The sequence below is a fragment of the Schistosoma haematobium genome, chromosome 2, assembly GCF_000699445.3.
Source record: "Schistosoma haematobium chromosome 2, whole genome shotgun sequence".
Taxonomy (NCBI): domain Eukaryota; kingdom Metazoa; phylum Platyhelminthes; class Trematoda; order Strigeidida; family Schistosomatidae; genus Schistosoma; species Schistosoma haematobium.
Genome location: NC_067197.1, coordinates 30545560 through 30567810, shown reverse-complemented (window position 1 = coordinate 30567810; position 22251 = coordinate 30545560). Strand labels below are relative to the sequence as shown.

The window sequence follows — 22251 nt, the reverse complement described above, 5'->3', positions numbered from 1 at the left end:
TATTGGTAAAAAAAAAAATGGTCATATAGTAACTAAAGATACTTTACTTCTGTCCATCATAACAAACGTGTAGAAAAATTCCATAAATAGCAATGTATTTATAAATGAGTTCAGGCCATATCAATTGATGACTACACTAAAAAAACAATAACGATCGTGTGTACCCAAACAAAGTAAAGTTTGTGTCTCTTAACAAACCTTAAAACAAAAATCAGTGAATTCATGTCTTGATTCCTTGTGTTTATTTGATTAGAAATACGTATAACTACCTCATTACTCACTCGATAATTTCACCACATGTGAGCTATGTTTAGAAGATATATGTGTGACTGAATACCGTTGACTTAAACATCCATTAGAACTTCAAAACTGATGTTCAATAACCATTCAGTACTACTACTATTGTCGAATACATTCCAGCTTTTGAATAACAGATATTTAATCAACGGTCCATTATACAATTAACCAAATATATTCAGATTTCCACCAAAAAGAATATATTGATCACATGTAAAATTTCAACTTGATTTTCCCAGATTTTATAGTTGGATATACATTAATATCAATAAATTATCCATATTGTCAGATAACAATTCATTTGAACTTACTTGTAATCGTATTTTTAAACTTTCTATTTCATTATTTAATGTTTGTTCTAATTTTTGATATTTTTGTAATTCATTAGTTAATTGTTCTTTTCTATGTTCATTATCTTGTAATTGATGACGAATTTCTCGATTACGTTCTAATATATTAGTTTTTTCATGTCTTTCACGAGTTAATATTGAATTTAAAGAATTTAATTCCGATTGTAAACGTGCATTTTCTTCTCTGAATTGAACAATTTGTTTTACTTCACCTGATAATAAATTATTTATCATCAAATTGTAATGGTATTATTATCATTATTATTATTAATCATATATTTATACATATGCATATAGATTTAAAAATATGAATTTAGTGTTGAAACGACTCAACTAAACCATTGAACACTAATGTTACTTATTGTTGGGGTGATCCAGAAAATTGCTTGCAAAAGACAAGCAAGCATCAGGAAACACTAAGAAGCGTTTCATCCAATCAGCGTTCACTTGAAGTCTTAACCAAAGATATCAAGGAAGCGAAACGTCACATGTAGAGGCTCTGATTGGCTGGCTGCTACACTGCTATTCCAGAATCTTCTAGCAACATAAGAACATTTAAAATATTATAAAAACCCTGTATTTTCTGGATTAAAATGAACTTTGGAATAAACTACTTCTCGCATACTTTGAGTCTTCTCTCTCGTGTTCAGGTCGCTGTATAGTTCTAGCTTGGGGGTTATAGAATAGCTTAGGAGACGAATATAGTGTTCAATCCGCAAGACTTATCACTTATATGTTCTAATTTCATGTATATATCTAGTTTGAATGACGAGTAATATATAGATAACTGAACAAATTACAAAACCGATACCTCCATCATATTAAATAAACTGCAAAGTGTAATAAATAATAGAATCTTCAATAGAAATTTAGAATAATCAATTTCTAGACTGATAACATAAAAATTTTTTACTTAATATCATTATTAGAATAGAAAGTGAATTCGTTGAATTCGACAAAAGATTGATGTACTTCATTAAGATTCATTCAATTTAACACATTTACAAGTCAGGATAAGTAGACAAATTCGAATTTTTCCCTAATGTTGTATAACATTTCATGACATCAGTTTTCATGATATTTCAATATTAATTTTATCCTCAGTGTAATAATTTAGTCAGTACAATAATAAGTTTTACTTTTTTCAGTGTAACATTATTTCAGATTAACATTTTTCCTTGAGAATATTCACCTATCTATTAGTGCTAAATGAGGGTTATAAGCCAGTATGATAAATAAAGATTATGATTTGCAGTTGATGGTTAGGAATTAGATTTAAAGTTTTCATCACGAACTGAAATCAGCTAAAATACCAAAACGTTATTTAGCCAAATGGATGAATGAATTTTGCGCAAAAATCTAAAACTTCTTTTCCTAAATCTGATTGGTTTGTTCATAAATTATAATTTCGTCAACTGATTTGTTTAAAACTACTCACACACCTTGAAAAAATCCTACCATTAACCATCGATGTCAAATGCTATCATAATTCAGCTATTAGTATTGATAGCAGTTAGTCACTTTGATCTTAAAACAACAAAAAAAAACACTAACGAGATCAAAATATGATTTATAACATCTCCATTTTGTTTTCTATTAAATCTCACCTTTTAAACTACCTCTTTCTTGTTCTAATGCATTTTTTAATCGTTGTACTTCATTTGCTTCAGTTTGTAATTTATTAACCTGTTCATTAGCTAATTGTATTTCTGATTTTAATTGACGTTGAGATTCTTTTGAAGTTTTCAATGTTTCAATTAATTGTTCATAATCTTGTGTTAATTTTTCATGTAAACATTGTAATTGTTCATAATCAGTAGTTAATTGTGATTTAGATGTATGCATTGTATCAAGTACATTTGATAAATGATGAATTTCAGCTAGATTAATAATAAATATATGAAACTAGTAGATGAAACATGTAAAACACATTAACAATTAACTACCCAATATAATTACAGTATTGAAAACGTTGCACTGTCGGGAACGATATATATCTGAAGATTTTCGCTTTCATTTATTTGATTCATGAGAAAATCTCTGTATGTTGAATGTTTGCACATCAATTCACTGAGTGGTGAAATTTCGTGGACTGGTTGAAGTTAAACATTGATACGATTGGATGCCGGCTCAGTGGTCTAGAAGTTAGGCGTTCACGCGAGAGAACGATAGGTCCTGGGTTCGAGTCCCACGAGCAGGATCGTGGATGCGCACCACTGAGGGGTCTTATACTAGAACAAAACGGCTTCCAGGTTTCCCATGGTGGTCTAACTTTAATCGACTTATGATCTCAAGTATTAAATTCACTGAGTGTTTACTGTCACTTTGATTAAACGTTGATTTTGTCGAGTTCCTTTATGTATATCCCTTAAACGTCTGTTAAGAAAATCAATCTCCCTCACTCTATCAAGCTAATATTGTCTACGAAAAGTCAATCCAAACTAGCTCACTACAACCGTTTTCTATGTAAACACACTTTATCTCGAGTTTAACACTTCATTAACATATATAATCACCAAGATGACTGTAAAAGCTATTAGTTGTTACTATCACTATTAGTCATTTATTAATTCAACTTCTCCAGTTCAAAACAATATTTCTTTTTAATCAATAAAGCTTAAATTAGCAAATTTTACACATATCTTAATTGTTGCCAACTTCTCATTTACTTAATTACATAACCATTTGTTTTAAGCTCTTCCCTCCCTTTCCGAACGATCTGCGACATACATTTGAATATGATATATAATTATAATATATTGAAAAACTCTTATTTCTGGGTTGTATATTGCTTGGAACGTTATTTTTTTGCTAAAGTAATTAGAATTAAACCTGTATATCATTAAATCCCAGCTTAGTCATCTAGAGGTGAAACATTCTAGCGCAAGACCAAAGGTCTTGAGTTTCATTACCGGTTACTAGGTCGTAGATGCGTCCTATATAAAGATTTTCATTCTAGAACGAAACGGCTGTCCAATGCTTTTAGGTTGTCAGTGGTTTTCTAACTCAGATTGATTCTTGATTTTAGTGTCATGCTAAATTGATGACTAGTTTCACTTCTTAAAATAAATGTATGGTAAATTCATGTAAAAGTTTTAGGTATAAATACTATATTTTGTTAATAGAAATGACGGAATGTTATTCCACTCAAAATATTGTCTTAGTTGTCTTTCTGAATCGATATACAAAAATAGTAAACATAATCTTGTTATAACGATCCAGTTGTTTTTATGATTTATTGAACTAACCGTGAACAAGTTGGATTGATAGTTGACCCAAGAAACCCATTTCCAAATCTTCCAGTGACTAGATTTTAGAAAACAGATCTGATACATACCTTAATGAATGTATGGATACATGTATTTATTTGAACATATAAATATTGGTACAAGGGGACACCAAATATATATGCGTCACACGTTTGGATAAATATATCAGAGAAACCCAAGATATTATTTATACATAAAATATTCAACCAATTCAGTATGACTGACTAAACAAGTATTATAGTAATGATAACTCGTCATAACAGAAATTTCCTAAAGTTCTTATTAGCACTTAAAGCGAATGGTTTTGCGATTATATTTGATCGATTCAGTTGTAAATGAAACGTTCCAAGTAATTTGATGGGATTTACATACCTTTAATTTTAACTAACAAAATTATCTATAACATTGAATATATTACAAATAGTGACAACGTTTAATTATAAGCCTTAAGGATTATTAATTGAGATCCTATTTTGATTATAAATATTATACATTTGATTGAACTTTTAAAATTCCCATAGAAATACAAACTAATAAAATAGTTGTAGAGAGGTTACTTAGTTGCTGAAGCACTTGATTTTTCAGCATTTAGTAGGGAGTTCAAACCCCACATCATTCACTTTTTTCTAAACAGCTAAGTGGAAATATCACTGCCAACAAACATACACACAAAATGTAACGCAAAATCTGATCGATTATACAAACCAATACATGATTACAGAGTTTTTTATGATAACAAAACGTATATTCCTAATTCCACTGTTAGTTACTATTCATAATATCAATGATAAGTCTTCTAACTGAACGCTAGATTCGGTTCCTAAGCTTTTTTTTTCGAGTTTTCTAGATCTTTGCAACAATCAGTTATTGAATTTTCATTTTGTTTATCAAATGACATTATTTCTTAGATTTAAATCGACTTATTCGATAAATTTCCATATCGGTTGACAAAAAATTCAAACATTAATTGAAAAGTATTATTATTATTATTACCATAGTACATTTGTATTAAAACACTCTTTTTCAGCTTTTACTATAGATGATTATTTTGCATGACAACGAAATGTTTTTCATGTAAACGTCTAGGAGAGAGAACAACTCAATTTTAAACAATAACACTTCAAGTCATAAATATTTAATACAATTATAACAAAATTCCTGTGAATAAAACAAAATAAACATTGAATCACTTACATTCAAGTTCAGTAATTCGTGCAGATAGATTAGAATTTTGACCTTGAAAACTATCTAACTGACTATGTAATGTAGTATTTTCAACTTGTAAACGAGCATTTGTTGCAATTAATTCAGCTAATTGTCGTTGTATTGAAACAGATTGTTCTTGAAAAGTATTAATACGTATTTCTAAGTTTTGATTATTTGCTTTAATATTTTCATTGTGTGCAATTTCATTTTGTAGCGCTTCATTAAGACGTGCATTCTGTAATAATAACAATCATTACTATTATTTCTAAAATATTCTTATGAATTGAAAAAATACATAAATTTTATCGCTTGAGGAGCTTTAAGCGTTGGGGAAGCAGTGAAAAAAGCTATTTCTTCCTACTTCCGAGCATTATAGAAGTCTATCTACGGATGAATCATCTTCAAATCAATGGATCAGAAGTTTTATAAACAAACATGGATAGTGGTTAGCAGTGGAATCCAGGACGCGCTTTTCGTCCTATCTGAGACTCTTCAGCTGGATGTACCTGCATCTCAGAGTTGATGTTCACTCCAGGAATTGAACCCAGTACCGTTCTCTTCAAACGTCATCGCGTTATCCACATAATTACTGAGTCCTGATAATCACATGCTTGTAACTTAAAGCAATATCGAAGCAGTCCGAACAGGATGCATATATGCCAACAAGAGACTAACCAATTGCAGTGCTAAACATCAATGTGTAGATTTAAGTAAACAATACCACGTGAATTTAGAGTCACACTTTTTGTATGAGAGCCACTGAGACAACCTGACTGCCTAAACTGAAGCATACAGAGCAGGGTTCATGCCAATGACTTATCCAGTGCTCTAACCATTAAACTACCACTACAAATACAAAAATTTTATTGATATTGGAGTATTTGCACACTTTTTTGAGAATGGCGCAGAGCACAACGAATCTACAATCAGTTTTCTAACTTACAGTAATAATAATGGATTAACTGTTCATTAATATGCACAAGACAAATATATATTATATTTATTTATTTTTATAGCATCATTTCAAATAATAATTCATAAATAACATAATTAACTTACTTCACGTTCAAGTTCAATGACACGATCTTTTATTTGTATTAAAATTGAAGAATTTTCTTTTATTGAATTATCAGTAGTATTATTAGTAGTACAGTTATTAGCTTTTACTTTTTCATATTCTTCTAATTCTTGACTTTTTATTTTTAATTGATTCATTAATTCGGAATTTTTTAATTGAAGTCCATTAATTTGTTGTTTAATTAAATCAAATTCTTCATTTTTAATATTTATATTTTTGGTTAATTGACCAATAAAATTCTCCATAAATGAATCTATTAATTTTGTTTGTCTAAATAATTAAATAAAAAATAGATATAAGCTGAATCATTTCAGTCAAATGGAATAAATTGCTTACGATCGTTAAACACAATAATTAGTTCTCATTGTTGAATTCAAGAGTTGATCTAAGGCAGACCACCATTTAAAACCTGGAAGCATTGGACGACTGTTTCATCCTGGTATTGGGCTCCTCCCTCAGCAGTACTCACCAACGATCCCACAAGTAAGATTTGAAACTAGGACCTTCGGTCTCGCGTGCAAACACTTAACCTTTGATTACTGAGCAGGTCGCTCAATGCCTCCAGGTTTTTAATGGTAATCGGCTCGTGAATTCAATCTCCTCAAATTCTCATACTGACAATAATAATTATTCAGTTCTTATTACTCTAGCTCTTGAACCCTATATCAACAAAATGAAATAGAAATGCTGAAAACAATGTCAAAATATCAAATAAATTCTTACTGTGTAATCCCACTACCGTATCTTATAAAAGGAATTCTCGATTATTAACGTTAACTATGCTAATACATATCTATCTGATCACTTAACAGTACTTATGTGGCATAACTGCTTGACATCATGCATAATTTGCATGGAGCATATTTGTAAAATTCATAGGTTATAAAATTAAACATGAATACTTGAACTGGCTAAAGTTATCCTTAACATTTACAATATTCACTAAGTATGTCTTAACCAACACTATCAGTTATTTTCAATTCGTTTAATAAGTGGCTGGTGTATCCTGAGGTATAATTTTCAGACTCTAATTTTTACTATATTTGTGTTTTGCATCCAAGATTTTAGACTACGCTACACTGGATATGTCCACAACAGATACCTATGGATAATTCTGCTCCTCTAATTCCTGTTTGCTAGTTTTATTAGCATAACAACTAAATTATTCAAATTACTTACATATTTATACTGATGTGTCAATCAAGTACATACATTTTTGTATCTGACAAATTTACAGAGAGTAGATTTCATCAATTTTTGATAAGCTAAATAAATGGCATTAGCGTTATAAGTAGAGGTAGATGGTGGCTAACAGGAGAACCCAGGAAGCGCGTTTCGTCCTGTTTTTGACTCGTCAACCGAAGGAGTGTACATCTCGGTGTCCTTTTACATCTGGACTCGAACCCAGTACCGTTCGCTTCAAACGCCATCGTGTTATCCACTTAGCTACTAAGTCCAAATAGCTACTAGCTTGTGCAATCGGATGAACTTTAATTCATTTCTATATTGGTTGTTTGAATCTTACGATTTGCGTATAGGACTGCTAAATGGATAATGCGATGGCGTTTGAAGCGAACATTACTGAGCTCAGATATGAACACACACTAAGATGTACATGCATCCAGTTGACGAGTTCAAAACCAGTGTCATGGATTCCATCGCTAGCCACCTTCTACCTCCGTTTATAATGCTTGTTACCTAAAGCAATATCAAGGCAATCCACACAGGATGCACATATGCCAACACGAGATTGATCAACAGCAGTCCTACACGTTCATGAAAAGATCGAAACAACCCATACAAAAATGAACCAAAAGACATTGGCGCTTAGGAAATAATTTTCATTTTATCACATACGCTTAAAATTTTATCATCATCATTATAAATGATGCATTTATTTCAGTATTCAATAGTAGCAACAATAAAAGGTCATTTAATTAAAATTTATTAAGTTTATGGACCTGCTTCGTAAATTTTGTCACGCGCTCACTGTTGCTGATATTGATAGAATTCAATGATTAAACTAATGAAGCGTACACTGAAAACCACAATCAAATCTCTTTTTTACATAAATCAACGTAACATCATTATTGTCAAAAACTAATTTCTAACCTCAGTCTATACGATATTGATTTTTAAACGAACTAAATACTATACAACCTCTAAAATGGATGTCACAACTATATCCTGCAGTGCAGAAACATTAACACTAAAAACTTTAGTAGAAAGTTGCCGTCCAATTCATGTCTCTGTCCTTATCAATGATCGTATCATTGGTTATTAACAGAATATCTTAAATCCTATATATTCAAACACAACTAAAAATAATCACACTGAACAGATGATGAATTCAACCTTCCATGGAATCATTATTCATTGTGAAAATAGAACCACAGTACTAGAAAAAGTATCTACCTAAACAAAGTTATATCTATTATACTGAATTTTTTTTCTAATTTCAATAGTGAACAATTAATAAAATACAAATTTATTAAACTGTAAAATATAAAATAAGACTCAACTCACTCTATGCTATTTTCTTTAGAACTTAATTCCTTGAACCAATCTTTTGATAATCCATACTTTTCTAAACAAACTTGAATACATTTCAATTCAGAATTACGTTTTTGTAATTGAATTTTTTCCATAATTAATTCGTTACGTAAAGCTGAAACTGTTTTCTGTTCAATATTTACCTAGAATAAATAGAAAAACAAAAGCAATTAGTAAATAGTGATAATAATCATAATTCTATATCTGATATCATATGTACTGAAACTTTAAAAGGCTTGTTTTAGCAATTACTACTTCTTAGATTTACTGTTCTCGATGATTTAGTAGTCATCATTCATGCACGTGAACAATACAATATATTTAGTAGTAAATGTATGTCTATTGAGTTATTGAATAAGAATTCAACATCGAAAGTCCAACTTTAGATGATTTCTTAAACTATCGATTATAATAAACTACTTATTACTTATGTTGTATTATTCGTCTTTGGAGGGGGGGAGGGGCTTAAATTGTACAAATTGACTAACCGAATTTAATTAAACAAAATGTACGATTCAAAAAACGGTTGCAAGAAAATATTACAAGCCAATGTAACCATATATTTATGATGTTAAGTAATCAGTAAAATTTTATTCTCTTAAATTCTTTAACTCTCTGTGTATTAAATAACACTTGCGTTTTATGAAATAGGACGATAAATTATATTGCAGTCCTAAATACTACTGAATTTCTGATGTTTCGACATTTGAAATTATAAACTATTTTCGAACTTGTATTAAAAGGAATGAATATAATCAGAAGGGGTTTTGTGGAGATTTTTAGAAAGTTCACTGATTGAAACCATGAGTCAATTGAAGCTGAACCACCATGGTGGTCGCGCTTCAATTGACTCATGATTTCAATCAGTGGAATGAATATAAATTTGTTATTGTATTTTTTAAATCTTGTTATATAATATTTCTTTCAACATTTGTATTCGAATTATCATTATTGTTTTGGTATAGAATCATTTCATTGAGTTTCCACAATGATATCAGAGAAATTTATCAATTCGATCAACTATTACATCAGTTTTACTATATTGGGGGGTTTCTGGAGATTTTATGACTAACATCATGGCTGATTTAAATTATACAACTATTGGATAGCTGTTTAGTTCTAGTGTGAAACTTGTCAGCACTATGAATCCACGACCCTATAGAGGTTGAACCCGTGATGTTTAAGTCTTCAGGCGAGTGCTTAAACTTTTATTAGTAACTTTTTGTATTCGAAATTCCGTAAAAATATGAAAAACCAAATCCAATCTATTGATTTACAGTCATTTCCTCATAGAAGTAGCAAAATACTTCCGAATAAACCTACTGATAATCAAAAATTTTACAAACCATTTTTAAACTGAAAAAAACAGCAAGGTATTTGAAAACATTTTCGTGACAAAGTGATATCGACTGCAGAATCATTGTAAGGTAGGGATTATTGAATAATTAGTTTTTTCTAGTTTGTAAGTCCGAAATAGTGCACACCAACAACTCTTACAGGTGATCAAAATCAAACCCATATATCTTACTGCAAATACATTATCTAAAATCTCCTAATCCAGTCAGTTCATGATATAGCAAGACAACAATTATTTCTGTCTTGTCCAAATATGGTTGAACTCTACCGGTCTTAGTGTGAACTGTTGAAGCATCTAACTCAAGAATAAAATAAATGTTCAGTGTTTCCTGATTTTCAGTAATCTTAACGTTCATAGAATAAGTAATATCTAAAAAGTATTCAGTAAAAAATTTTACTGCCAATTTTCTTCATATTCAATAATTAGCTTTTTTCCCACCAATTCTAGATGAAATACAGACGGATATAAATAATATTGACCCTTGAATATTCATATAACAATCCGAACTACTACATTCTCATATATCAGCATAAGAAAAGTAGCAATTTCAATAAATACAACAAACTTGAACTTTAAAAATGAACACTATTATTAATTACGTTCAGCACTCCAGTCATAGAGTTATTCTGTTGAAACATGTTTAGTAATTAGCAAATAAGAGTGAGATTTCTAAGCCAAGTTTAAATGATCAGTTATCACCATTTGATTCAATGGTCAAAGTTAGCCATAAACCTTAGTATTAACTAAAATGAATTACAATAACAGTTAAATGCATGTTTTATTTCACAATTAAGAATCCTAAAATTGATAGGATTATCAGGTTTGACAATAATACATCCAACATAATGCTTCTATTAAAAATTGTTTTTTTAAATGAATGGAATAATCACATACTTGTTGGCATAATTCAGATCGTTGTTGTTCACCATCTTTCAAATGTGTTTCATTTTGTTTAATTGTATTATTTAATCTAATAATTTGTGATTCTAATTGTTTAATCTTTTCCATTGCATCAGATAAATGTTGATCTGTTTCAGAATCCCTTAACTCTCTACGTAATCTTCGTATTTCTTGATCAGATAGCCGAATTGATGCTTTCAAATGATTTATTTCTGATTCCAATTGACTAATCTTCTGCCTTGATCTCTCGTCTGATTCTTTCATAGCAGACCTAATTGGTAGAGAGAAATTTATGATGCTAATTAATATAATTTAAGTTCAGGATCATGTTACTTACTTATAATTCCGATTGAAAGCTGCTGGAGAATTTAATAATAGATCATTTAGATCAGTTACAACTATTATGACTATTACTGGTATAGAGTTAACCACGATCCATTAATATGCTAGACGTGAAAAGTGTTTAAACGTTCGATGAAAAACACTTTATCATTTGTGTATTTATATTAGTGATCTGTATTCAAACAGATACGTAGGACTGTCCATACGTACTTAGTTAAGAATTATTAACTTTCTTATTACTGAAAACTTTCAAATGTACTAAATTAGCTTGTTAATTTGTAATTTTCTAAGTCTCGATAAACTGAAGAATTAAAATGGAAAATTGAAGGTTCATTCTTATAATTTATAAGTAATATAAATCAATGGTTTTCAAATATCTAGTTGGTCCTCTAAGTTAATATCATTAGTTTGCTATCGAACTCAATTGAAATATTTGCTTGCAAATTACTTGAATAGAAGGAGATATATGAACTGATTGAACTTTATCAGTACAATAGTCTAATGAATTTACTACAAGTTACTTCGAATATACATTTTAATTTGACACTAATCAGTTATTTACAGTTTCATTCCAATGTATGTTCCATATTCCTTCCGATTCTGTTTTTAAACCTGTAAGGTGGTGGTTGAAGGCAATCAACAGGAAATCCTGAACTTATGTTTCGTGCTATTTGGCAATCGTCAGTAAATCGTACCTATAATCATGAGAGAACTGATGTTCGCTGATGGATTCGATATCCTGTCACCCAGCTTCATGATCAGAGATGTTACCACTGAGCTATCGAGGCCGCAACTGAGTTCTTGAAATAATGATCTGCATTTACAATAGGTTAACTCCGCCTGTAGCTCTTATAGGGTTGCTGCCGGTCCCAAGCCCGGGTAACGGAGGAGGGTTGGGCATGGGGTTAGCGTCCCCATCCCGTAGAAAACTAACTCGCTAAAAAAACGCTTACCAGAAAAAATAATTCAAACCATTTTAACTCTGCCCTGGGAGTTAGAAGGTCTTCATTTAGAATAATTATGACGCTTCATGGTGAAAGCCGAGTTCCTTCGGAAGCCACGAGGCCGATGCCTCTTCTAACAACCAGAGCAAAAATTTTTATAGGTACATGGAACGTTCGAACAATGTGGGAAACCGGGAAGACCAGTCAAATATCAATGGAAATGAGGAGATACAACTTAGCAGTACTGGGAATCAGCGAAACCCACTGGACCCAAGCTGGACAGAAAAGGCTAGCTACGGGAGAGATGCTGCTATACTCCGGTCACGAAGAGGACAATGCTCCGCACACTCAGGGAGTCGCTCTTATGCTGTCCAAAGTAGCGCGAAATGCACTTGTAGGATGGGAATCTCACGGATCCAGAATCATCAAAGCATCATTCAAAACAAAGAAGGAGGGGATCTTAATGAATATTGTCCAATGTTATGCACCCACCAATGATAGCAACGACGAAATTAAAGATCAGTTCTACGAGCGGCCGCAGTCAATCATTGAGAAATGCCCAAGAAAGGACCTAACTATTCTGATGGGAGATCTAAATGCCAAAGTCGGAATAGACAACACTGGATATGAAGATATTATGGGACGACATGGACTGGCAGAAAGAAAAGAAAATGGAGAAAGATTTGCAAATCTATGTGCATTCAACAAATTGGTCATAGGAGGCACAATATTTCCACACAAGCGTATACACAAGGCTAAATGGATCTCACCGGACCACACTACAGAGAACCAAATAGATCATATTTGCATCAACAAAAAATTCCGAAGGACAATGGAAGATGTGAGAACCAGGAGAGGTGCTGACGTAGCTTCAGATCACCACCTAGTTGTAGCCAATTCAAAACTGAAGCTAAAAAAGAACTGGACAAGTGGACAAACAGCAATACAAAGGTTCAATACAGCCTTCCTTCGAGATACTGACAAACTCAATGAATTCAAGATAGCTCTCAACAACAGGTTCCAAGCCTTACAAGATCTACTGAAAGAAGAAACTACTATGGAGGACAACTGGAAAGGCATCAAGGAAGCATTAACTTCAACGTGTCAAGAGGTTCTCGGTCTAAAGAAATACCATCATAAGGAATGGATCTCTACAGAAACACTGGACAAGATCAAAGAAAGGAAGAACAAGAAGGCAGTAATAAACAACAGCCGAACACGAGCAGAGAAAGTCCAAGCACAAGCTGAATACATAGAAGCAAACAAACAAGTGAAGAAGAGCATTAGAGCCGACAAGAAGAAATACGTTGAAGAACTAGCAACGACGGCAGAAAAAGCTGCTAGAGAAGGAAATATGAAACAGCTTCACGATACAACGAAGAAACTAGCAGGGAAATACAGTAAACCAGAGAGGCCGGTCAAAGACAAAGAAGGCAAGCCAATCACCGAAATTCAACAACAGCGTAACAGATGGGTAGAATACTTCGAGGAACTCCTGAATAGGCCGACTCCAATGAATCCACCGGAAATCGAAGCAGCACACATAGATCTTCCTATAGATGTCAACCCACCAACGACGGAAGAAATTAGAATGGCCGTCAGACAAATCAAGAACGGAAAAGCAGCAGGACCCGACAACATACCAGCTGAAGCACTGAAATCAGACATCGAAGCAACCACAAGCATGCTTTATCTTCTATTCAAAAAGATTTAGGAGGAGGAACAAGTGCCGATGGACTGGAAAGAAGGACACTTCATCAAGATTCCAAAGAAAGGAGATCTGAGCAAATGTGAAAACTACAGAGGCATTACACTACTGTCAATACCAGGGAAAGTCTTCAACAGAGTGTTGCTGAACCGGATGAAGGATGCAGTAGACGCCCAACTTCGAGATCAACAAGTAGGATTCCGTAAGGATCGGTCATGCGCAGACCAAATTGCAACACTACGGATCATCGTCGAACAATCAGTTGAGTGGAACTCATCACTATACATCAACTTCATTGATTATGAAAAGGCATTCGACAGTGTAGATAGGAGGACATTATGGAAACTTCTTCGACACTACGGAGTTCCTGAGAAGATTGTCAATATTATCCGGAACTCATACGACGGACTACAGTGCAAAGTAGTGCATGAACGACAGCTGACAGATGCATTCCAAGTAAGGACCGGAGTCAGACAAGGCTGTTTACTCTCTCCCTTCCTCTTTCTTCTGGTGGTCGACTGGATTATGAAGACCTCAACATCTGAAGGAAAACACGGAATACAATGGACAGCTCAGAACCAATTAGACGATTTGGACTTTGCAGATGACCTAGCCCTCCTATCACGTACACACGAACAGATGCAGATGAAGACAGCCAGTGTAGCAGCAGTCTCTGCATCAGTAGGTCTCAGCATACACAAAGGGAAAACTAAGGTCCTCAAATTCAAAGCAGAGAACAGCAATCCAATCACACTTGATGGCGAAACTCTGGAAGATGTAGAATCCTTCACATACCTGGGAAGCATCATCGATGAACAAGGAGGATCCGATGCAGACGTAAAGGCGAGGATCGGCAAAGCAAGGGTCGCATTCCTACAATTGAAGAACATATGGAACTCAAAACAACTTTCAACCAATATCAAAGTGAGAATCTTCAATACGAACGTCAAGGCAATTCTACTGTATGGAGCTGAAACTTGGAGAACTACAACAACCACCATCAAGAAGGTACAAGTATTTATAAATAGCTGTCTACGCAAGATACTCAACATCCATTGGCCGGGTACCATCAGCAATAGCCTTCTGTGGGAGAGAACAAACCAACTTCCAGCTGAAGAGGAAATTAGGAAAAGACGGTGGAAATGGATAGGACATACATTACGCAAATCGTCAAACTGCATCACGAGGCAAGCCCTAACTTGGAATCCTGAAGGAAAGTGAAAAAGAGGAAGGCCAAAGAACACATTGCGTCGGATAATAGAAGCAGATATGAAAAGGATGAATTACAACTGGACGGAGCTAGAAAGGATTGCCCAGGACAGGGTTGGATGGAGAATGCTGGTGAGCGCCCTATGCTCCTTCACGAGGAGTAACAGGCGTAAGTAAGTAATTTACAATAGGTTGATCACTGGATGATGAACAATATTATTAACGTCAAGTCCTTCTTAGCGCAGATTAAATCCTATCGATCAAGTTGCAACGTGGCCACTAGTCCAGGTGACGAGATCTAGTGTACTATGTTGAGATATAAGGTAGTGATTGGAGGTAGTTGAAAGGCGACGCTCCAACCACCACCTTATATATATCAACATGGTGATATGAAAGGATCAAAAGACAAAATCACATTTTGACTCGTTGTGACTCTTGTTCAACATCACTTTTGTGTTTAATTCAGCATGATGATTATATAATATAACACTGGTTTATTTCGGCCTGATTTTTATTCAATATTTGTTTTGTGTGGCGCCCATATATTTGGTGCACTCTTGTACCAATATTTATGTGTTCAAATAAATAAAATATATAAAACAATATTTTATATTCTTTGTATTAAATGAACGTCAATTATCTTCAGCATGATATACAGAATGCAATTAGCTATAACTCTGGGTATTTTTAATATGTGATCTTATTTCCAATTAATAAGCAAGTGTGTGTACAAATCAATATATAAATGAGTGTATTTTCGACTAGAATCGTCGTCATACTTTGAGGTTAATAAAGCTTCACTTGTACCAGTCTTTCGTGTTCTTACTTCGTGTCGTGGTAATTGTAATGATTTCTCGTTTCAAGTATGGATAATCAGCGACGCGGATGTAACACAATGCACGCGATGTCGAGTCATCTGGACTAGCGACCACATTACAATTTAACAGAATTCAATCTGCACTAAGAAGGACCTGACACGCATGATATTGGTCACTTCCCAGTGATTAATCAATTGTGAGTAATTAATGATCCTTCCTTACTTCGTTTGAGATTTTCATAATTCTGAATGACCGATGTCACCAAACTTACATATTTTCTGCTTACCTGTCTAACTTATTTTTTGCACTCTTCTGACGAACTATTCTGCTTAAAAACCTAAATAACAAACTGATCAACCTAAATTTGAATCGATGAAGCGGGAATAAAACAGATTCAACCTACAAGCCCAAAAAGACGTGAATTTCACTTTTTCTCGACGAGTGATTAGATTTCATACTTTGATGACCTTCGGGATGGGTGACCCTTGCTTTAATTAACGACATTAGTTGATTTTGTTCACCAATTGACAATTAACTACTCTGTATACTTTGATTAGTCTGCCGATAATTAACTAAACGATATGGTCAACTTTCAGGACAGTTTATTTTTTTTTTGTGGTAAAACGGTACGTTCTTTAAGATTTTTTTACAAGTATTAAGAGGAAAAAATTCATTTATTGAAATACATTCAAGATATTTTAAGCTTTTTCAGTTCCCAAGCAGGGCTAAAGTCCATGATACAACAGTAACTAAAATAAAAGTAAATCAGCCTTAAAGTCATTCGGAAACAAACAGATGCGTCTTCTGGAATCACAGTAAAAAACAGATTCGCATTCTAGCTTTAGCTGTGATCAGTTAGTGAAAGAATATAGATATCTAAATTTACTAGATATGGTACTTCATAGTATTGCAAATTCCTCTATACTCCGGATTCCACTTTATAAAACTGTCAATAAGCGATTAGTTGTGACTATATTCTAGTTCTCAACCATTGGTCGATGCTTTGTATTTAGCCTGCTAATTATTTAATGCATTATTTAGTATCGTGGTCTAGTGTGCCCAGTCTAAAGTCGTATTATCTATCATCGAACGCAAAACAATTTCTTTAGTTTTATATCACTTTCAAAGTTGGACATGATGATGTTTCGAAGAATAAGAATGAGATCATTACAATTAAAGAAAACACACTTGGAAAAAACAAACTTGAGTTACTATATCCCTTTTGAAAGTCTTCTTTAACATGTTATTCAGCATAGTTAAAATCAATAAAAACTTTGATAGCTAACATTTTTGTTAAAATAAACTTACTCATGAGCTACCTCTTCATTTGTCAATTTAGCTTGGATTTCTTCCAGACTTTTACGCAATGTATCTCTTTCTGCTTCTAAACGTTTAATTTCTGAATCCAACCTCCCAAGTTCTGTTTCATAACTGATATATCCTCCTTTACGTCGTCGATCACGATGACGTAAATTCGGTGGCATACTTATAGTTTTTCTGCGTAATTTCGTTACACCTAAACATTCAGGAGATGTTTCTTCTGTTGAATCACCTGTTTTATTGCCGCTATCAACTTCTTCGTCATGTAAACCAACTATTCCACCTTCTTCATCATCAGCTTCATCATTTTCTGACTCTAATAACCTTTGAGAATGAAGACTTTGTTTTAAATTAGTAAGACGTGCTGATAAATTATCTCGTTCCACTTCAACCTAATTAGATATTAAATTAAAAAAGAAGCAATGATACATTAATACAGATGTATAGATAGTTAACATAAACACTAGTGACTTATAGCTTAATACTTTAAAAGTAATTGATCAAAATCCTTGTCCAAAGAACTTCAGTTCAAATATTTACACATAGAATAAAACGTGTTTTTTTAGTAAATACTTCACTTACTTGAGCTGTTTTTTGTATAGCAGTAAACAATGCATTTTGTAATTGTTCACATTTAGTTTCAATTTGCCTCAATCTTATCAATTCATTTTCCATATTTACTGAATTTTCACATGTTGCACGGATAGTTGACAATTGTGTTTGAAGACGTGCACAATTACCTTCTGCTGAGACAAGAGCTATCTCTAGATCTGTTTGTCTACAATTGAATGGGTAAATAAATGATTAAAAGAAAATATATCATCCAGTATGTGTTTTAGTGAAACACCTGTGAGATAATACCATAACCTGAAAAATTAATCGTTTTGATAACTGTTCTTACATAACTCCCAACGGCGTTTAAATTCCAGAAGACAATATGAAGAGATGAACACAGTTTATTATCATACAGCACAGACTATAAGACTACCAAGCACACAACGCGAATGCGAATGAATAAATAAATAAATAAATAGGATTTAAGAACAACATATATATGTTAGCAAACGAAAGAGTCATTGGGTGATTTGAATAACCAGCATCTACATTATAAGAGGAATATACGTATGAGTTGTAACACACGATTAAGCATACAGGATTATAGAAGCATGGGGACAATAACGTAAAAATCTAGGTAAATTGTTACCAACACAAATGACATGTCTATCAAGTAAGTTAATGAAAGGGCCTGACGGATCTAAACGTGTGCAAAATCAAGTACAGACGGGGAAGCTACATGCCTAAAATAATCGTTAGAATACATGGATCAAATCAAACAAATGTGTTCACTTCTCAATAGTAATAGATTTCTTTATAAACGTAAGTAATAGCTTAAGCCACATGGTTCAAAATTTAAACACCGAATGCTGTGCTTGTTTTGATGTGCATAGAAAGAAACTAAATATTTTCTACTTTAATTACCATTCAAACTGACTGATTAAAAAGTTAATTAAAATGAGAACTTACACCAATACTATTACAATAAAACTATTCAATCAATTAGTTCTCTGATATAGTGAAGAAAAGAAATTGACCTACTTTGAACAGGCTTCTTTTAAAGCGGCAATTTCACGCTTTGCTGCTCCTAATTCAGCACTTAATTGGTTACGTTCATCTGTTAATGAATCCAAACGTTTACATAATTCATCTGCTTTAGTCAAACGATGACGTAATTGACTGATTTCTAGCTCAGCTCGTGCTAAACATGTCACATTATTTTGAACGGATTCACCAAGCACACTATTTTCTTTTTCTAGACGTGCGATTCTTTCATCTGATGAAACATCATTGATATTTTTACCTCTTAAGTTCTGGAAATAAAAAAGAAACTCTGGTAAATTGTCAAGATTCAATACGGACTGTTCAATGACTACATAAATTAAGTAACTTCTGTTTTTATTTGAAATTTATCAGGAAATTCATAGAGTTTGAGGTCGTTAATGGATTTAATACACTGAGGAGAACAGGTCTTTTCAAATGGAAGCAACATCTTAATAAACTGCGAGAGTGACGCATGGCTAGGGTCACCACTGATGTCTTGTGTTGATTAGATCGTAGAATGCATGCGTCCGTTTATGTTTTACTGTGGTCTACTCAACATTCAGATGATGATTGATGAAGTGAGTTTGGGAACATAGTCAGTGCATATGACTTCAGTAAAAAATGAAAAGATGAGGCTGAAGAAAAATCTCATTTCTGTGAACTTCCAGGAATGTTTTAAACAATAGAAACAAAGAAAAAGGTTTTTTCATGGATATATGACTGATGTTGTATTAAGTTTCTTAAATAAATCTTTCACGACCTTATTTCGCGTATTTATCGAATAGAGTAGGATATATGTTAAATAAATTCGACAATATCGAGACCAATTTAAAATGACACATCCCACAAACAATTAAAACAATCAATTTTATGGACCGGTTTGACGTTAGATGATTGGACTTTTTGCTAATAGGTACTCCTTAAGTAAGGGGTATCTGTAATTTTGAGGGGAATGGTGCGTTCCATGATATTTGAATCCCTTTCGCCTAATTTCCCAGTAACAGGTTTTTTCTCAGGAGTGTTTTCCACGATAAGAATAAACTTCCTGAAGAAGTCCATCTCTTTCTATTTCTGCATTTTTTTTATTTAATGTAACCGTTAAGTTAGAATCCATGTACAGATTCTATATTAATTATGCTCCAGAAAACTTATTTTCAAAACTCTATTTCATCCTTTGTGACTTATTAGTGAGAGTCGTTTACCATTAAGAAATAAACTAATCAAATATTACTTATATAACCAACCAAATAGAGAATGTACAAGTTTCATTGTCCATGTTGGATGGTGGTCATGCTATATCATAAATTGTCTGAATTTAAAAATGTCGAACATTGGATTCCGACTCAGAGGTTTCAAGGTAACACATATGCCGTCATCTAATGGTCATAAATACTGAAAGCAATTACTGGTATTCAGTATGAAAATTATATAAACAAAATCACTAGAAATATTTTTAACGTATTTAAACAAATATATGGACAATTAATCCTAGTGATAATTATTAACTCACCTTGATAGTTTCAGTTAAATAATCATTTTCACGTGACAACTCATTGATATGTCTTTCGGAAGTTTCTTTAAATGTATTTAACGATTCTCTTGTTTTTCTTGCATCCGTTTCAAAGCTCATTCGTTCCAAATCTAATTGGCATAAACGTTCATCTTGAACTGACAAAGCTGTTTCAAGTCTTTCAAGCTAAATAATTTGATAGTTGTTGATGAAGAGAACATGGAAAAGGAAAATGAACACTGTTATAAGCCGACAGTATGATAAATAATTAGATGAATTAAAGATAACTATTGAAAACTCATAGAGAATAACATAACTATTTTACAGTAGTCCTCAACTATAGGGAATTTTATGTTTGAAAACCCATTTTGAAATTCCTGAAAAATTCCTAAATCATTAACTAAAACTGAATCCGATTACTAGATCTATACAATTAAAATCTACGTATTTATGCCTATGTTTGATTCAAACGGATAATTTCTCGTTTTAACTTAAATTTGAACAGTTAGTAGAGTAGTACGCTGTGTATATATGGTAGGAATTACAAATAACTATGGAACTTCTTGAAATGACTATCAAGATATGGAATAAATTCAGCTCACTAGTAAACGTTAAATGTTTTCCACAATGATATAAGCGCAACTTATAGAGAAACAAGATAAACAAAAGATAGATCACAACTTAATCGACGACATAGAACAAGTACAAATTATTATTGAGGGAATAGAAGAACAGTAATTATAAAAATAATAGTTAAGTCATCATAATAACCATAACGAAAATAATGTTTAGAATAATAGCTGAAGGTAGTATGAGAAAATACAAACAATTGGATAGCTCAATCGATAGTTGGTCAAACATTTCGTTGAACTATGTTAAAAAGGATGCAACTGGGTAGTCTGAATTTATTCACAGTCAACTTCCTTGACACATTGTGATTATTCCTCAACAGTAAAGTGAATTACATTCGCAAAACATATTAAGGAGAAAAACTTAGTGATTATACGGAAGACATAAAGAACACAAAATGAAATGATTCCGCTTTGTTCCACAATGTCTGTTACATAAAGTATTCAAAAGTTTATCAAGATGACTAACTACCTGAGATTAGGTTATGTCGACTGCGACTTATTGGAAAATCTTATCGTGAAAATCTTGACTCATGTCAAGGAACGTCTAAGCTACAAGAAAAGATCTCCGTATAATCCTGTAGAACCTAAAAATCGACGAATAAAAACGGCAATAGCAACACATGGTATATTCAACTACTGTCAAGTCTATATTAAAAGTATCCGAATAATTCAAAGACATCTAGCCATAAAGAAAAGTGAGTAGCTGAAGCACTAGATTGCTATGATGGAAAGAAAAGTCAATTTTCGATTGATTTATTCATTATGTGTTTTATTCAATATTACTTCCGTTCGATTCAATGTGATGATTATTCATTGCAGTAGTTGTTTTGTTTTCTCGTATGGTATTCTGTACAATATGCGATATTCTTGTATTCCATTGACATGAACTATTCTCAGTCTGTGATTTCTTATAACTCTAAGTATTTTACATATATGTGATTACATTCTAATTAATAATCAAAATAGGTGTACAATCAATATATAAATGAGTGTTTTTCGACTAAGGTTGTTGTCTTCGTCGTGTTTTTGGGTTAATAAATCTTCACTTATACCAGTCTTGTGTTCTTACATTCACATCGTGGGAATTGCGGAGGTCCCTCGTTCCGAGTACAAGTAATAAGCATTTCCAGTATAACAATCAGTGACGACCAGATACAAA

The 22251-nt window shown here is 32.7% G+C and overlaps 1 protein-coding gene across 1 annotated transcript in view; it reads right to left on the bottom strand.

Moving 5' to 3' along the window:
* Window positions 1-539: 539 nt before the first annotated feature.
* Window positions 540-22251, bottom strand: part of CCDC88B_2 (Coiled-coil domain containing) — a gene marked incomplete at its 3' end in the record, with an annotated part of 81854 nt that continues 60142 nt past the window's right edge. The window contains exons 10-19 of the mRNA XM_051219210.1: window positions 20461-20646; window positions 18948-19219; window positions 17934-18129; window positions 17340-17743; window positions 11005-11281; window positions 8727-8896; window positions 6182-6470; window positions 5111-5357; window positions 2255-2527; window positions 540-859 (exon numbers count right to left, since the gene is read on the bottom strand). Of these exons, the coding sequence (XP_051068090.1) occupies window positions 540-859; window positions 2255-2527; window positions 5111-5357; window positions 6182-6470; window positions 8727-8896; window positions 11005-11281; window positions 17340-17743; window positions 17934-18129; window positions 18948-19219; window positions 20461-20646 (2634 nt within the window). The remainder of the gene's footprint in view (window positions 860-2254; window positions 2528-5110; window positions 5358-6181; window positions 6471-8726; window positions 8897-11004; window positions 11282-17339; window positions 17744-17933; window positions 18130-18947; window positions 19220-20460; window positions 20647-22251) is intronic.